Consider the following 18,078-nt stretch of genomic DNA (forward strand, 5'->3'; position numbering starts at 1 on the left):
GGGAGTTAGTGGAACCTTGAAGGCCAAGGTTATGTCTTGTTCATTTGAAATGTCTTGCTATCCCTGGAACAGGGGATTGTGTCTAGTGCTATCCATAATGCCTGATGAATTTAGTCTCTTATGAGTGGCTAACCCTTTTTTTTTTTCCCACTTTTGAAAGGTACTGTACCCCACGCTATAGTGAATTTGAAGAGCTTGAACGGAAATACTGGAAAAATCTCACGTTCAATCCCCCAATCTATGGTGCAGATGTGAATGGCACTCTCTATGAAAAGGTGAAAGTCACTGGAATCTCTATGCAGCGTTTTTGCAGTTTTGTGATTTGATACCATTTTCATCTGCCCAGCATGCAATAGACACCTAAAAGCTGTTTGTCTGTTTTGTTTTTTTTCCTTTTTTTTTTAACCATTTTCTTTATTTGGCTGCATAGGTCTTAGTCGTGTCTCACAAGGTCTTCATTCTTGGTGGTGGCACGCAGATCTTTAGTTGCAGCGTGTGGGGTCTAGTTCCCTGACTGGGGATTGAACCTGGGTCCCCGCATTGGGAGAAATGATTCTTAACCACTGGATTGCCAGAGATGTTCCCCTAAAAGCTGTTTTGCTGAATGGGTGTTTGCACAAAAGAGTGGTCCACCGCCAGCTGACGGGCTGTGCTCGCTTAATCGGGGGTAGTTTTGCATGTGACTGAATTTTATTTCTCCCAGTCTACATGTGAATTGGATGATATGGTGTTCTTTGCAAGGGCCATTAGAATAGTCTGTGGGTGGTAGCTCTGATGAGTTCTAGAGAGGGTGGGATCACAGTAAATGAAATGTTGGGGAGGGCGATGTGGTTTCTGTGAAAAAAAGATCACTGACTAATATAATGAAAGGGGTATATATTTAAGAAAAGAAACATTTAGATTTTGAGAATCTTCCAACAAGAGTCTATAGAAAAAGCTGTTTTTTAACGAATTGCATTGGCTTAGGATATAGTGGTTTTGGACAGCCTTACATGTGGTGCAAAAAAGGGCTATTTGGGACCGTTTTAGGATGATTTGAAAAATCTATAGAGTGTTTCAGGGATTATCACTCAGATTATTGTTTTTGTAAATTATTTGAAGGAAGGCGTTTAAAAAGTGCATTCCAATTTTGCTGTTGATGATCACTTTTTTGGGTGGTGGGAAGTGAAGCTTGTAGGCATAAATCCAGAACGTCTTTACAGGAGGTGGGCTTCTTGATGACCTTTTTAATTCAGGGTAACACTGTAGACTTTTTACTGAAGACATTGCCCAGTGGAAATAAGGGCTAGGCAAGTCACAAATTAGTAAATTCCCATGCTTTGTATTTGTTGTGATTTGAGAGGTCTTTCCTCTTTTGACCTAAGTTTATTTGGGTTCTGTGCCAACTGTTCATCTTGGGTTTAGAACAGGTGGCTATCACCTCGCTTTCTCCTCTTTCACTTACTAGTGTTCAGTGTTGCTTTGCTCTTTGGGGGCATAATGGCATCAATTCCAGTGGCAGCTCTGAACAGCGAGTGAGAGGTGCTGTGGTCTTTATGTCCACACAGTCTCAACAGTGTGCCAGATCTTTGTTAAAAGTGACAGCTCACCTGTGACCTGCTCTGTAATTGGTGGGTTCAGAGCCTCAGTTTTTATTCAATCTAACATCCTCTGCAGCATGTAGATGAGTGGAATATTGGCCGGCTGAGAACCATCCTGGACTTGGTGGAAAAGGAGAGTGGGATCACCATCGAGGGTGTGAACACCCCGTACCTGTACTTCGGCATGTGGAAGACATCCTTTGCCTGGCACACCGAAGACATGGACTTGTACAGCATCAATTACCTGCACTTCGGAGAGCCCAAGTCCTGGTAAAGTCGGCCTGCAGTTGGCACCGGGGCTGGTCAGCTCTGTGTGCACATGGACCACCTTGGGATGGAGATAAAATACAAATACTGGTTTGGCAGGCTTGGGGTGGGACTGGCGTGTTACGTTTTCTTCCGACTTTGAAGCAGCGAGGTGCTGTTAGAGCGCTGGGGCTCTCCCTGCCCTTGGCTCTCCCTGCCCTTGGAGCAGCAGGTTTTAGAGGGCAGGGCACCTAGTCCCATCGTGTGGATACGGAAGGTGGCTGAGTGACCGAGAGCCACGGGGGCTCTCCCAAGCTCTCCCACTGCTGTCTGATTTCTTTTTCTGAACAGGCCTGAGGCATTTCTTAGAGGCAGATTTCCAAGACTGGAGTCGCTCCTTCAGATGATAGAAAGCTTTCTTTTCCTCATGGAAAAAATATTTGGTGAGCAGCAGTGTGTGCCTAACCCACGAGGGGGCGCGTGGTCACTCGGCATCCACTCCCTGCTGTTCATTGCAGCCGAGGCAGATTCGCCCTCTCGTCTGCCTGCTCCCACCCATCCATCTCAGCACGTCAGCGAAGGTGGTGCCTTCAACAGAGCATAGGACCGATGAGGCGCTCACCCTCACACAGATAGGAGACTGATCAAGAGAGAGAAAGTGGGAGAAAAGCTGTGATGGGGAACAGTGGGTGCAGTAGGTCCACACAGGAAGGCACATGAGCGCTAGGCCTAGAGAAGCCTCCCCTGGAAGAGGTGATGGCCAAGCTGAGGCCTCGCATGTGAGGATGTGGCTGGGTGGGGTGGTGGGTTAGGAGGGATAGGAAAGCGTGTCTGGGTGTTTGTAGCAACATGTGCAAAGACTTGGGAGTGAACGCAGTGTGTTGAGTACCTAGAGGAAGCAAGTCCTTTGTGCTCTGGGTGCCGATTATGAGGATGGAGGCGCGAGGAGGCCGGAGGGGACACCGACCAGGTCTTGGGGAGTCATGGAAGCTGTGTCTGTCTCCATTCCTTTTCCAGCCTCTTCAGCCACATCCTGTCCCAGGGGTTTTCTTCTGTTCTGTCAGATGCCTTTCCAGTTTCCAGTCTTGGGGTGGGGAACCCTTTTGAGCCAGTGATTACCCCCTGACTACTGACCCAGTTCCTTAGAAGCTAGACTTCTATCTAGAGTCAGTAACTTTTGTGTCTTCCCCATGTTTACTCTGAAGTTCCTGAAACTAGACTTTGTTACTGCATACACTCTTTAGGTCACCTGAAGTGGTTCCTCCAGAGACGTCTGTGCAGGGTTGCCTGATGGATCCCAGAGCCCTTTAGGTGATAGTTTCCTCATCTGTTTTGTTTCATAACAAAACTATTTGGGATGGGAAGGTTTTGTTGTTGTGGAGTCATCTTTAGAACGCACTATAAAGGTAAACTAGACTTACTGTGAGTTCCTGAATATGAAGTTTTTAACAGTTTTGCAAAAGTTTTAAATAGTCTTCTATGTGTTTTTTAGTTTTTCCTTTTGTTTCTTAATGAAGGGCAATCCTATGGTGTCTGGATACCCACAGTGTTGGAGGCGTGAGTGGCTACTGGATAATCAGTGCACTGTTGAGGAGACGAAGGGAAATGGGCTCTTCAGCAGATGGGGGCCAGGTCTCTGGTACCTAATCCATCGTCACCTTGTTGCCCATTTTTCTCTCTATCCCATCCCAGTTAAGCCTTTCAGGCTCTGCCAGGAGCACTTTAATGCCATCCTCCTTCTCTCTCTCTTTTTTTTTTCTTTGTTTAAGTTTTATTGCATGAATAACATTATAAAGGAGAGCAACGTTGAGTGTGTGCCATAAATCCTGGTTCATGGTAACTATCAAATAAACGTCTTATTAATGAATATAAAAGATAAAAATCGCTTGCCCTTCAGTGTGGGTTCCCACTCCAGTGCCCAGACAGTCTAATACGTCATTTCTCCAGATCCCTTTCTAGTTCTTGTGGTCGGGAAGTTGAAAAGTCTGATATTTCGAGCTGTTCTGAGAGTGGGCACGAGCCCTTGGGCCCCTTCCCGGGCCAGCCCTCTGCTCAGTGGCCGCTGCTTCTGTGTACTTACAGGTACTCCGTCCCACCCGAGCACGGAAAGCGGCTGGAGCGCCTGGCCAAAGGTATGGTGTTCGCTCCGTGGGCCGGGTCAGATCTGCCAGGGAGCTGCGCTCATGGCTCTCGGATGTCCACTGTCAGTGGTCCTTTCTTAGGCCCACACGTGGGGGGTGAGCCAGACTGCCAGTTTGGGTACGTCTCAGAGCAGCTGAAATCACAGCCTTTCCCACTTTGTCCTGGGAAGGGGCTTAGTAAGCGTTAGACTGCCTTTGCCTCACTTTCATCATGCATGGGTTTGTTTGACCAGGGATAGTGTACTGGTCACCTTGGATCTGGTTCTTTTGCCAGAACCCCAGTTGGTCAAGTCAAAGTTGCATCTCATGCTTTGGTTCTTGTAAGTGGACTCTAGTAGATTTATACCTCTAGAGAGACTATTTCACAAGCGCTTGTCATTTGTACTTAGATGTGTTACTTACAAAAGATTGAGGGTCCTGGTGAATGGAGAAAGGCTCTAAGTAGTTTTAAAACTCTATGAGAACAGAGGCTGCCAGGGTAATCCCCCAAGCAGGATTTGATGACCACTACACCGGGGACAGTCCAGAGCCTCATCATAGAACGCTAGGACTGGCCTGGAGCTAGAATAATCTGTGGCGATCACCTTGGTGATTCATCCTCCTTACATTTAGACGAGATGCGCTGTGTGAAGTGACTCCAGGGTTACATAGCCAGTGTGGAGCCGTGTATTAACTGTACCCGTTTTCAATTAAACAGGCTTTTTCCCAGGCAGTGCTCAAAGCTGTGAGGCTTTTCTCCGCCATAAGATGACCTTGATTTCTCCTTTAATGCTGAAGAAATACGGAATTCCCTTTGACAAGGTGAGCGGATTGCGCACACAGCAGTCCTTGGCTTACATGGAAACCACTCTTTCTGGCGTGTGTTTCACAGGGAGCTTTATTCTACTTGCTCCTCTGTACCAGGTGTGGGCCAGGACTAATCTGTGTCACCTTTTGATTTCAGTGCATTAAAGGTGGGTTCCCGCCTTCCTGCTGCCAGAGGAGGGTCCAGCCCCCTTGAACAGCGTTAATCCAGAGGAGTCATTAATTACAGTCATGGTGTCTAATGTGCGGGGACTTGGCATGTTGCAGAAGACACTAAGACCCCTACAGGCTTTGTGACCTGTCCCTGGTCACTGAGTGCTGGCTGACCTGGAGTCCAGCATTCCTGCCCTTCAACTGCTTCCTGTTTGCTCTTGTTCAGGTGACTCAGGAAGCCGGAGAATTTATGATCACTTTCCCTTACGGCTACCATGCTGGCTTTAACCACGGCTTCAACTGTGCCGAATCCACCAACTTTGCTACCCGACGGTGGATCGAGTATGGCAAACAAGCTGTGCTGGTAAGTCCACTGTTTCCTTCATAATAACTGTGTCTAAAAACAGCTGAGCCAGCCAGCCAGCCTTCTTAGGTACACTGGCTGGTGTTTCTTTGAGCTGCTGGAGTTGAGAAACGGAGTGGCAGGGAATGTGCAAAAGTACCAGCATCTTGTGTTCACAGAGATAAAATTTATAAAGTTGTATAAAATGAGGTTTCCGTGCTTGAGTTCGTTGGGCATTAACACTGCACCCACACACACAGTGCTGTTTCTTGCTCTAGCCACTCTGGGTGTTCGCCGTCGAGGAGAAATCTGATGGGCTTCCCTTTAAGGAAGCAGCAAGGCTGGATGTTTGGCCGGGAGTAGACTTGCTGCCGAGGTCCTGGCCTGAATAGGTGGCAGAGGGCAGGTGGACGTTGACCGTCCCGGGTTTAATGCTGAGCCTTGTCTCTTAACTGTTCTCCACGCACCCTGGCTAGCGTCCCAGTTGACTCGCCCCAGTGGCATGCGTCCTCCAGCCTTTTCTCCTGCTTCCTTTCATGTGTGAAGGCTCTGCATGGACGCGATGCCCTCAGCCTGTGAACCCAAACAGTTCAGCCTGAAACTGTTCTCTTTTTCCATTTGGTGGGAGAAGGTGGGAGAGGGGGGTGGGGGGAGCTGGGGAAGGGTCTCACCTGGAACCGCTCTGGCGCCTTGCGACAGTGCTCCTGCAGGAAGGACATGGTGAAGATCTCCATGGACGTGTTTGTGAGGAAGTTCCAGCCAGAAAGATACAAGCTCTGGAAAGCTGGGAAGGACAGCACCGTCATCGACCACACTCTGCCCACACCAGAAGCAGCCGAGTTTCTTAAGGAGAGTGAACTGGCCCTGAGAGCCCGGAAGGAGGAGGATTGCCCAGAGGAGGAGGAGACGGAGGGGGTGGAGGATGGAGAGGAGGGCGACCTGAAGAGGAGGTAACCCCGAAGCCCCTGGGCCCAGCTGCCTGGGTGGGGTGGGGTCAGGTGGGGTGGAGTAGGGGAGTGTCTGGTAGGTCCCCTCACCTGCTGAGGGGCTGCTTCTGAGCGGGGTGTTTGAGCACAGCTGAGGGAAGGTTCTTGGTGCAGGCTCCAGAATCCTCAGGTATTCAGACCCTTCCTCATGCTGCACGCAGAGGTGATGGCACCTCTCCTTGGGCCATAGTCACCCAGAGGGAGGCTCACATGTCTGTGGGGGTGTGGCTCCCTCAGAGCCAGAGAAGCCCACCTTCTCGCTGCTGCTTGAGGGTTTTTTATAAAGGAGAGAGTGATGCAGGGAATGGGACTGGTGAGGGCAAGGGGCAGTGTCCTCAGTGTCTCAGCCAGAGGACCTGTCCTCAGCAGTTCCCCCCACCTGGGGCTGTGTGGGGAAGAGAGGAGGAACGTTCACGGGGGGACCTGCTGTACGCAGGTGTTCTGCGCATGCTCAGCACAGCTTTTCCCGAGCCTCATGTCGGCTCTGTGAGGCGGGGCGACGACATCCCTAACTGCACTTGATGGAACAGGTTCGGGGCCGTGAGGTCCCCAGTCTTGGGTGGCTCCAGAGTGTGAAGCAGGCTCTGGCGGCTCCTGTCAGGTTGCGTGGGGATGTGTTTGTGTAAGCGGATATACACACTGGCTCTTAAAAAGCGTGCCCTCCTCTTTGCAGCCTGGCCAAGCACCGGATCGGGACAAAGAGGCACCGCGTTTGTCTTGAAATCCCGCAGGAGGTGAGTCAGAGCGAGCTCTTCCCCAAGGAGGAGCTGGGCTCCGGACAGTACGACATGGCGGAGTGCCAGGCCGCCCTCTCTCCCGTGAGGCCCACCCACAGCTCCGTGCGCCAAGTCGAGGACAGCCTCACCTTCCCAGGTGAGTTGGTTGTGGTATTTTTTCCCCCACAGCCCTAACTGTTCTGTTCTATGTTGGATGCCACATCACTGCAAGGTCGCAGGCATGACATGAGGGAGGTGGGTCTGTGAGCAGATGGTGACCGGGGTGTGGGAAGCGCTCTGGGTGGGGACACCTAGGGTCACGGAGGGACGTGGGGGAAGGCCCACAGCTGTTGAGGGAGCTGGCCATGGTATCCTGTGATTTGAGCAGGGGGCGGGAAGGGGAGGAGACAGGTGTGCCACAGGAGCTTCTCCCTGAGACGTGGGATGAGACAGCATGGGGACTGCCTACCTGCCATCTGAGAGCTTGCTCACTGGGGGCCCGAGGGGCCATTGGTATTTCAGGAAGGGACGGCGTGGTCCAGCACCGTGTTTGAAAGCCTTCCCACGGACGGTTATCAAGGGTAGATTTATCTGGAAGGAGCAGGTGTCAGCCTCGGGTCAGGCCCAGCTTGGGGGACCTCTGCGTGGACAGAATTGCTCCGGGTGTGTGCTGGGAGCCATCAGCACTGTGGGCACAGCTTCTTCCATGGAGCAGACTTCCTGGCCTGGCTCGCTGGGTCTTTGCTGAGCTGAGGGGACTTCTGGGGAAGGGACAGCTGCCGTGTGCTGTGTGCTGGGCTTGGGAAGCAGTAGCATCCTCACATCACAGAGGAGGAAACCAGAGGCCCAGAGAGGCTGAGGCAGCTCGCCCCAGATTGTGCAGGGGACCCCCGTTACGGTGGAGCCAGAATTGGAAACCAGGCCTTCCTCAGCACCCATGTTCTTTGGTCTGTGCCCCTCTCTCGGGGTTGAGATGTGCAGGAGGGAGTGGATTCCGTCCAACGTGTCTTGTGTTTCAGATTATTCTGACTCCACTGAAGTTAAATTTGAAGAGCTTAAAAACGTCAAGCTGGAAGAGGACGACGAGGACGAGGAAGAGGAGCATGAAGCAGCTGTCTTGGACCTTTCTGTGAACCCAGCTTCTCTTGGACGCCTCGTCTTCTCAGGCTCCAAAAAGAAATCGTCTTCCAGCCTGGGCTCCGGTTCTTCACAGGATTCTGTTTCTTCCGATTCTGAAACCAGCGAGCCTCTGTCCTGCCGAGCCCAAGGGCAGACCGGAGTCCTCACTGTGCACAGCTATGCCAGAGGGGATGGCAGGGTCCTTCCAGGAGAGCCGTGCGCCAGGAAGAAAGGGGGCGCCACCCGGAGCATCAGTGAGAGGGAATTGGCCGAGGTATGGGTGCTGGGGTGGGCCACTGGGGGTGGGCTCCTGCAGGGTCCCCAGTGGCAAGAGGAGACCCTCAGGATGGACCTCCAGCCTGCAGTTGTGTCAAGCAAAAGCCAGGTGGCATTGGGTCTCTTTAGTTTGTTTTTTGCTGGGACGGCTTTTTTTTTTCTTCCCTGTTATCTCTATGTGACTATTGCTCCCCAGAATGGCTTTGTGGCTTCCCTGGCCACCCTCAGTGGATCTTCAGTTGAGCGGGGCACATGCTCTGACCCTCCTGGCCTTCGTGGCGCAGGGTTAGAGCAGCAGTGTTTGCAGCCTGGTGTTTGAGGGTTGGAATGACGTGGCCTTTCTTACCCTGGGCTGCCCTGGGAGTTTTCCGGCCACTCCCCGTGTTCATCCTCCCCCTCCTAGTATGACACTGCTGCCAGCATCCCTTTGGAGACCAGGATGAATCCCAGAGCTGTCAACAGGGACATGTTTGCTCAGGCTTCCTCCCAGAGCATGGTGTTGCCAGAAGCTGTGTTTTCTGTTTGTTCTGTGTAGAAAGGCGCTTGGTGAGTCTGTGTGGGGTACAGCAGGGCCACGTGGGGTGCAGCCCAACTCAGGCCTGCCCAGGTGACCTCTCTGTCCAGCCTCATAGCCTGTGGTGAAGTTGCATCTGGGCTGAGGGTTGAGGTGGGGCCACTGGCAGATTGTAGGAGTGAGCACAGAGAAGCTCTCCTCGATTCCCTGTTCCCTTCACCTTTGGAAAATTTGTCGTTTTGAAGTTTTTATTTGCTTTTTAAAAAAACTTTTCATTTTGTTTTGGAGTATAGCCGAATAACAGTCTTGTGATAGTTTCAGCTGGACAGCAGAGCGACTCAGCCATCCGTGTGTATCCATTCTCCTCCGAAGTTTTTATTCCAAAGCATTGTTAAACTATACACAAACGGAAAACTGTCACGAGCCCCCTGTGTGCACACATTATCCCGGTGTGCGTGCATTATCTCTGTGTATTAACATTTGACGTGCTGGCTTTATCTTTTCTTTGCCTGAAGTACTAATGCTTTATCCATATTCAAATTCTCCTAATTTTTCAGCAGTGCGTTTCTGTGGTTAGTTTGCCTCTTGTCTTTAACACCCGTATGATTTTTCTTTCTGTTTTTTCTGCATCTCAGCCTCAGTTTCTGTAGATGCTGTTTCTCCATGTGGAGTCCCCTTCCCTCTCATGCGTGGTGCAGTCTGGTGAGCCAGTGACCCCCGTGTCTCCTTCCCTGCTTTCCCATTGCCTCTGACCCCCATTCCCTGCTCTCCTGTGGTCACTTCTACAAGCGAGGGCTCTTCCCCTTGGAAAGCAGAGCCCCTTCTGTTCCTCGTGGCAGCATCCCAGTCGCCTCACCAAGCTCTGTGCGCTCTTGTGCGTCTTGCTGTCTGCGCAGGCCACACTGTCCTTGTGGACCGTCCTCCTGATGTGCAACCACAGAAGCTGCTAACAGTAGCAAGGACGTACTAGAGAGTAAATACTTTACAGCATTGAGGCCATGTATTAATATGTATATAGTTATTAATTATATATTATTAATCTTACCATGGAGTCAAGTTTTTTCTAGGGTTGGGTTTTTTTTTTTAGGTGGTAGCAGGGCAGTAAATAAATAACAGCCTTTTTTTTTTTCTCTCCCAAATTAGGAACCTGTAAAATTGGATACAGGACGTGGGCATATGGAGCTCAGAATGTCACTTTGTCACCAGTTAAAATGGTTGAGGAGAGTGGTTTTTGACCCGTGGCCAAGTAGCCCTGCTGCTTGTTTACCCTCAGTTAGAGAGATGACCCGTGTGGTCACAGGCAGCCCTGGGCCGCTCAGGCCCCCCCCCAGGAACAGACAAGCCCCAGTCTGTGTCCTTTGGCGTGTTGTGCACACAGGCAGCAGTGCAGTCCCTCTGTGAGAGGCAGATCCCACTGAAGCCAAAGCCAGGACTCCTCCCATGGAAACGTGCTGGGAGAGGAGGCTTCTCTCTTAACACGCCTCTCTGTGTGACCCCTGCTCCCAAACCACTGTGTGTCTTCCTGGTTCCTTTTCGCTCGTGTGTGGGCTTCTCGGCTGCAGCCTGAACACCTTTTCTCCTCTCGTCACCTGCCGTCTCTACCACCTCCCCCTTGACGTGCTGGCGTCTTTGAACTACTTCAGAGTCACTGATACGTCTTGGCTGCTTGACCTCTTCTCTTTACCCTGTAGTGGTTTGTGTGCCTGCTGTGGGCTAGGATGGTACCTTCAAAGGAGCTCGTCGTCGAGGCCAGCAGACAGCTGCGAGCAGGGAGTGCTAGTCCCTGGTGATCTGCGTCGCAGCACACGTGGTGGAAGTGTGCAGCTCCGCCCGGGGTTGGGGTAAGGGGTCAGGGACGGCAGGAGAAGGAGGTTAGCAGGAGTGTGAGTCTGGTGGGGGAGAGGGTTCTCTTTGGAGCTGGGGCTCACGCCAGCATCAGGGCAGGTTGGGGTCCACAGTGGTTTTGTTGGTCTCAGTGGGACGAGAGGGCCTTGGGAGGTGTGGGTGGAGGGTGTCAGGAGGCCCGTCCTAGACCTCTGCCTGTTCTCTGAGGCTCGACTTCAGTGACAGGGCGAGGGGGCAGTGGAAGTTTACCTGACATGTGTTTTTGGAGAGTGAAAATTTCTGTAACATGTCTTTTTCTTTTTTTTTTTTTGATGCACAAAGATACATATGGAGTAATACAGCAAACCACAAATACTCATCACCATCACCGAGATCTAACAGTTAATATTTTGGAAGCCCCATATGCTTCATCTGTCCTTTTAATTTCCTGAAGTATTATATAGCAAGCAAATCATGACATGGATGCCATGCAATTTTCTTCCTGCTTCAATGTGTATCTCTGAAAAATGTGGGTGTGTTTTAATCACCATGCTGTTATTATACCTAACAAAATTACAGAAATTTTCTAGGATCATCTAATACTCAGTTCGCAATCAGTTTCCCCAGTAGTCTAAACAAAATGTATTTGACAGTAGGTTTGTTTGAATCGACATTTAATTAGTCTTACACCTGACATTTGTTTATTATATGTCTTAATTCTGCCTTGATCTAGGGCTGTGCCCTTCTGACCCCCTATCACTGACTCAAGAAACTCCGTCAGTTATTCTTTGGACTGTCTGTGAAGTGTTCTTTTAGCTTTGTGTTGATGTTTCGGAAGATCATCTTGGAAGCAATGTAAAGGTTTTTTGGGGAAGAAGGAGGCAAAATTAGAAACAGTAGAGATTCTCTTCAAGGTGGGATTATGGATGATTTTCACTTCCTGCATTTATAAATTGTTTGAATGCTTTTATGAATACCATGTTGTTTTTATAATTAAATACTTGAGGACAGGAGGGGAAAAAAAAGGTTTGCAATAGGGAAATCAGTTTGGAACCTGCTTCTTAATCTGAGAGATGGTAAGGACCTGAGCTGTGTGATGGGGGGTGGGGGTCTGGGGCCACCACTTGGAAGGTAGGAGTGGGAGGGCACCATGCGGTGACGTGGGATTCTGGCTTGTGTTACTTACCGGATGGACAGGGGTGTGTCTGTGGCGGGTGAAAGTCACAGAAAAAGTGAAGGGGAGTTTGTGGCTCGGGACGTGAGTGCAGTCTGGGGCATGCTAAATGCCACCTGCGTGTGCGGCAGGCTGTGGAGATGTGCACACACACGCCCAAGATGGGTAGATGGGGGAATCCTCTCCACCTGGAGGGTGTCGGTGGGTGTGGAAGAGCTCCCCGGTGGGGCGTGGAGAGCAGTTTTCGCAGTGTGGGTAGAGGTGGAAGGCTCGGGAAGGAGAAGGACAATGAGAAGAGAGCGCCAGAGGTTTGGAGAACTAGGAGAGGGTGGTGTGTGCAGAGCCAGCGAGGAGAGCATGGAAGACAGTGGCAGCCTACCGAGTGGGCCTGTGTTGAAGAGGGAATGATGGAAGATAATGGGGGTGCTCTGACAGGAGCGAGTGCTGTGGTTTCCAGCAGAGGCAGGAGACGAGGGGATGGCTGCAAGAGGGTTTTTAATTGTAATATATGCATGACATAAAATGCCATTCTACTGTTTCTTGGTGCCTCACACCGCTGTCCTGCCGGCACCAGGCTTTGGAGGGGGGAAGAGGCCATTTGTCCAGTAACAGGCCCCTGCTTACGGGGACACGGCCCTTTTCACAGGCCACTAGTCACTTCCCAGCTGCTTCCCTGCCTCCTTTAGTCTCTCTAGCACTTTGCTCCTTGTCTGTGTTGCTGTCTTGGTCTCAGTGCGGTTGTCCCAGGCTAGTGAAGGTGCACTGCTAGGAACCAGGCCCTGGGCCACCTTCAGCCTTGCTTCTTGAGGCATCAATGTGGTCCCCAGGGCTTAGCCCAGGAGCCTCTGTAAATAGGGGTGGAATGAAGGGAAGTGTAGCTCCAGTTAGGAACTGACATGAGGGCTGATTCACTGGGCAGAATGGCGGACTGACAGTCAAGGCTTGGGCAGAAGCTGAGACACTCTGCCCATCCCTGGAGAGGTCCAAGAGCATTGTGTCTATATTTGGAAACAGCTGGGCTTTGAAGAACACCCTGGTGGGCTCCGTCCCCATGCTTTAAGTATCCCTCAAAGTGTTATCTGGCCCGCTTGTCGTTCAGTTTGTGTGCCGCCTCTTGTATCGGGGCCTTGGTGAAAGGGCCCCGGTGACTGGCTGCTGAACCCCCACCACCTGAGTGGTGAGTGGTGCACAGTGATGAGCCTGCTGCAGAAGTTCTTGTCAGTTCAGGCTGCTTTGAAAAAGTGAGTTCCCCGAAGAAGGAGAGAGAACGCTTGGTTCTTCTCTGTACAGAACCAGCCCCATCAGGAACATTGACCTTGACCTGGTTGCTCACATGAAGGGATAAAGGAACTCCAGGAGCCTGGAGCTCCAGCCCCCTTGCTGGCAGGGCCTGGGAGACCCGGCATGCTCTCCGACCCTCTCCTCACCAAGGGCTCCGGGCACAGTGCTCTTCACCTGCTCTTGTCACTGGGTTGCCACTGGCCCTGGCTCATGTGGTTAATTGGTTGAAACAGGGTTTGAGCCTAGTTCTGTTCCTACGGGCATTTAGAAATTGGAGTACATTGCAGGGAAAGGCAGAACTGGGAAGAGTATTTAGCCAGAGGCGGTGAAAATGTGGAAGGATGTTCACTATGGATAGATGCGACTGCTTTGGTTAGAGGCAGAGCGATGGTAGCAGGAAGGCAGCTTTAGACTCTGGCTGGGTCACGTCTCACTGTCTCTGCATCGCCCAGCAGCAGGCATGGTCCTCTGGGCGCATCTCGAGTGTGCAGTAGGCACTTTGGTTAAAGAGGTGTGGACAGAGGCAGCCTCCTTTCCCGGAGCCACATTCTGGTGTTTTTGGTCCTGACCCCTCTGCCTCCTCCAGGAGTGAATGAGAGGCATTTTGCTTGCCTGTAAAATGATTAATCTCCACCTCCTACCGCCATGTGCATTTTCTGTTGCTGCTTTAACAAGGGACACAAATTTAGCATCTTAACTCTAATTTGCCTTCTTCTGGTTCTTCAGTTCAGAAGTCTGAAATGGGCCTCATGGTGCTAAAGGCAAGGTGTCTGCCTTCCTTTCTGGGGGCGTCCTTTTCCTTGCCCTTTCCAGCTTCCACAGGGTGTCCTTATTGCTTGTCCCTGACCCTTTCCTTCCACCTTTGAAGGCAGCAACATCTGGCCAAGTCACATCACTTTGACCATGACCTCTGCTACCTTCTTCGATTGTTAAGCAGCATTTGAATACATGGGGCCCACCCAGACAATCCAGGATGATGGTCATCTGATTAGCAATCTAACAGTTCTTTGTCCTGTTAATCTAATGTATTCACAGGGATTCGGACTGTGCATCTTTGGGGGACAAGCTTCTTCACTAGTAAAACCATACTCAAATCCCCTTTCTTAAAATACAATTGAAGGAAATTTCCTTCTCAGCTGTCATCTAATTCCTTCCCTTTATCTTCTCAAAAATTGTGTGATGGCATTCGCTCCCTGGTTCCTTATTGTGTATCTACTGGAGTTTATCTCTAAAATAGTCCTGGCACCTCCCAGTTGCTGAGTCCCTTGGCCACTGCTCTTCTGTAGTCTGGACTGTGGATTTCCCCCTTGAGGAAACCCCCCTCTCCCCAGGATCTCCTTTCTTCTTCTTCTTTCTCCTGTCCTGGAAGGCATGGCCTCCAGTCAGTTTATCTTCCACTGATCATCTCATTCACTTCATCATTTAAATTCTGAGCCTGATGTCCAGGATTCCTAGATCCACAGGTCTTGCTCTGACTTCCTTTCTGAACTCCCAGGCTGAATTTCTTCTTGCCCCCTCCTGCTGCTGCTAAGTCACTTCAGTCGTGTCCGACTCTGTGCAATCCCATAGACGGCAGCCCACCAGGCTCCCCCGTCCCTGGGATTCTCCAGGCAAGAACACTGAAGTTGGTTGCCATTTCCTTCTCCAATGCATGAAAGTGAAAAGTGAAAGTGAAGTCGCTCAGTCGTGTTGGACTCTTAGCGACCCCATGGACTGCAGCCTACTAGGCTCCTCCGTCCATGGGATTTTCCAGGCAAGAGTGCTGGAGGGGGTTGCCATTGCCTTCTCCTTCTTGCCCCCTGGGTATTTCCAAATGAAGGACCCACAGACAGGTTGTGTGTACCATACGGAATGCGTTTAACTTGGCTTGTTAACCACTCCCCTCTCATCCACAGGAGCCTTCTTTGTCTCTCACCTTGGACACCCAGGAGACCCAGGCCAGAAATCCTCACCACCTCTGCTCCGTTTATTCTCACACCTGTACTTCCTGGTCTTTGCCATAACTCACTTTTAGGGTTGTTATCTAAGTAATCTTCATAGTAGGGGGTGCAAGAAGATAATGGAGGAGCAGGAATCAAATAATGGAACTTTATTTTTAATCCTTTCAGTCTGTTTTAAGGTGTGTATAAGTACATTACTATATATAACTCATCAGTAAGTATACACGCATTGGGTGCATATCCCTACATTTTTTATTTTCGTGATTACACTATCAAATAAATTTGGTGGGTATTTCCAGTCTGTTGAGCCGAAGAACACCCTCCTTACATGACCTCTTACTCACTTAAAAAATGTAAATCAGAAGCAGGGGTCTTGTGGTCAGAATGGAGGCGGCCTGGAGCCCCAACCTGTTCACTCCAGTGGCAGCTTTCATGGCCCCTTCCTGGTGTACATTTTGGAAGGCGCTGCTTTAGACTGCTGGTGTAGTTCTGGTCTGATGAAGTCTGTGATAGTCTTCGTCTCACTTCTCCACATCACCGCATGCCGCCCTGAGCATCACTGCTTGGGTCGAGCTAGGGAGCACGCCCTAGGGGCGTGTTTTATCTCACCTACCTTCCCCCGCAGGCCTTTGGACTCAGTATGTCTTGGTAAATGTTTGTTAAATGAGTGGGCAAACAGACACTCAGTTTAGGGCTCTGTGCTCAGCATTTGGTTTTTTCCTGACGTTTTCAAGTGTGACCCCTACGTCCTGGGGCTCTGTGTAGTGGCACATGGAGTCCTCAGGTCCAGTGTCCCTTCTCCGAGGGGGCACTGTGATGCTGCCCTTTCTCTGCAGCACTCTAAAGCTCTGGTTTCTGTCACAGTTGCAGAGTGGGCCTCTTCCAGGCCTCAGGTCCTCGTTCAATAGGTTTTGCCATAACCCGTGTCTCCTAAAGTCAGTACAACCAAGTTTTAAACATATCGATTAGAAGGAAACTCTGATGTGGTATTATTACTGATTGAGTCCTTATACTTTAAACCTACTCACATTTGCTCTGACATTATGTAAATGCAACATTAAATCAGCCTTTCTCTCTGCAGCAGGCCAGGGTTTCAGAGGCGTGCTCTGTCCTGGCTGGTGTTCTCTGGAGAAGAGGAACAAACAGTGTCAGCTAGAGCTGAGGTCTTGAAGGTGCAGGGGAAGTGGCCTGTTTTCTTTTTAATGGGTCGGCTACTCCTCTCTGCTTTGCTTGTGCTCGGGCCTTTCAAACCTAGATGGCCCAGGTGCCCAGCACTTTATAACAGCTGCTGCTGGCCTTCTTGTCCAAGGAACGGGGCCTCCTGTGCCTGTCTGGGCTCTCAGACACAGCCTCGTGTCAGTGAGCTTCAGGGAGGGGTGCGGCTCTTCTTTAGAGCTGGAGCAGGTTTGTTTTAGGTACGTTTGTTTCACCCTGTTTCTGAGATCCACACTTACTAAATCCAAAAATGGTTTACACAATCCTGGTTTGGCTGATTTGCATGACACTTGTCACTTTAGCTTCTTCTAAGACAGGTGTTTTCCATGTTTGGTTTTATATTTGTTCCTTTGAGTCTCTCTGCCCTGCTCTTTCCTTTGGTTTCCACTGTAAGACTGACTTCTGCTGTGTCCCCAAGTGGCGGGAAGGCCAACTTGATTTCTTCTTGTGGTTTGCCCAGGTTGCGGATGAATATATGTTTTCCCTGGAAGAGAGTAAGAAGTCCAAGGGCCGCCGTCAGCCCTTAAGCAAGCTCCCCCGCCACCACCCGCTCGTGTTGCAGGACTGCGTCAGCGATGATGGTAAGTGGTAGTTTCACTCATCTCCAGAGGAAAGGCTCTCAGCACATCAGGACCTCCTCCAAGACCTCCGGAAGCTACGCGGAGGGCCGGGGTGGATCCGGAGGGCCGGGGTGGACCTGTGGCTTAGCTGTTCCCCCCAGGTATTCCTTGCAGAGGGCTGGATTTCAGGGTATCAGACTTATTCTCAGATTTCACTATAGGTTCGGGTGTCTTGGAATTTGCCTATTGCGGGATCGTAACACGCAGATTCTTCCTTCGCTTCTCTTAGGAAGGAGTGGCTGATTGTTCAGGGGAGCAGGTTCTGTCACTGATGCCAAGGGCCCTGTGCTGGATGTGTGGAGACATAGATTAAGCTAAGATATGTCCATGCCCTCAGGAAGCCCACGGGGTAGTTGACTGATCTAAAGGGAGGAGGTGGTGATCCAGGCGGAGGGGACAGTGCGAGTAACTAACCCTGGTGTGAAGACAGGCAGGGAGGTATATTCAGAGGAGCCAGCCCACTGTGGCTGGGTTTTCAGAGCCAAGCCAGGGCGTGGAGGAGGAGGAGGAGGAATGAGGTAGTTGTGAGCTACTTCTCAGGAGTGAAGAATTTGCCTTGGGCGCTCTGAGCCCTGGAAGTGTTTCGCCAGAGGAGGGGCTTGGCCTGATATGCATTAGAAAGATTGTTCCTAATGATTGTGTTTAGAAGGAGAAGAGGGCTTTTGTCGCAGCCTCTGTGAGGTCCAGGGGTCTGAACTAGGAATATGGAGAGGACCTGGTGACCCCATGGGGAGGATAGAGCCTGCGGGTTGGACATGGCGCTGTGCGGTTGGTGGGACGGGGAAGCCTGAGCTGAGTGCCTCCCTAGGTTCTAGAGTTGGTTGGGTTTGGAGACCTATGTTCAGTGTCTAGGGAAGATGTAGACCGTGGAGGGTGGAGGGGGTATTTATATCTTTATTAAGGGGGGCCACTCAGGGAGGGGGCGTAGAGGCTGGGGTTGGGAGGACTGAGGAAGAAGAGGCGGTGAAGGAGACAGGTGAGTAGGCAGGGATGCACTGGAGGAGACTTGCAGCCCAGAGCGTGATAGCCATCAGTACAGCGTGGCCTCCTGTGCTGCCCGGAGCTGGCAGAGCCTCCGAGGTCCGCAGTGACTAGGCCCCTTGTTACTGTTGCCTGGTGCCCCGTCCTTCCCTGTCCTGTCCTTGC

At 51.0% G+C, this 18,078-nt stretch overlaps 1 protein-coding gene and 1 long non-coding RNA gene across 7 annotated transcripts in view; both read left to right on the forward strand.

Annotated features, from left to right (window-relative positions):
* The window catches only part of KDM4A (lysine demethylase 4A), a 40,559-nt gene that overhangs the window by 5,665 nt on the left and 16,816 nt on the right, over positions 1-18,078 (forward strand). For 5 of the 6 annotated variants that reach the window (XM_086383914.1, XM_086383896.1, XM_086383903.1 and 2 more), the window contains 9 exons: positions 161-275; positions 1,657-1,850; positions 3,909-3,958; positions 4,665-4,768; positions 5,151-5,288; positions 5,967-6,217; positions 6,927-7,126; positions 7,989-8,362; positions 16,773-16,893. In XM_086383914.1, coding sequence (XP_086240040.1) covers positions 161-275; positions 1,657-1,850; positions 3,909-3,958; positions 4,665-4,768; positions 5,151-5,288; positions 5,967-6,217; positions 6,927-7,126; positions 7,989-8,362; positions 16,773-16,893 — 1,547 coding nt within the window. Of the gene's footprint in view, positions 1-160; positions 276-1,656; positions 2,270-3,070; positions 3,138-3,343; positions 3,959-4,664; positions 4,769-5,150; positions 5,289-5,966; positions 6,218-6,926; positions 7,127-7,988; positions 8,363-16,772; positions 16,894-18,078 lie in introns of all 6 variants that reach the window. The other variant, XM_086383946.1, reaches the window with a different exon arrangement.
* LOC147375170 (uncharacterized) lies at positions 10,580-11,230 on the forward strand. Its single transcript, XR_015157819.1, has 2 exons — positions 10,580-10,719; positions 11,045-11,230. It is a non-coding gene; the product is annotated as an uncharacterized LOC147375170 (long non-coding RNA).

The sequence above is a fragment of the Bos grunniens genome, chromosome 3, assembly GCF_055505025.1.
Source record: "Bos grunniens cultivar Pamir isolate PY7600 chromosome 3, Bosgru_T2T1.0, whole genome shotgun sequence".
Lineage (NCBI taxonomy): Eukaryota > Metazoa > Chordata > Mammalia > Artiodactyla > Bovidae > Bos > Bos grunniens.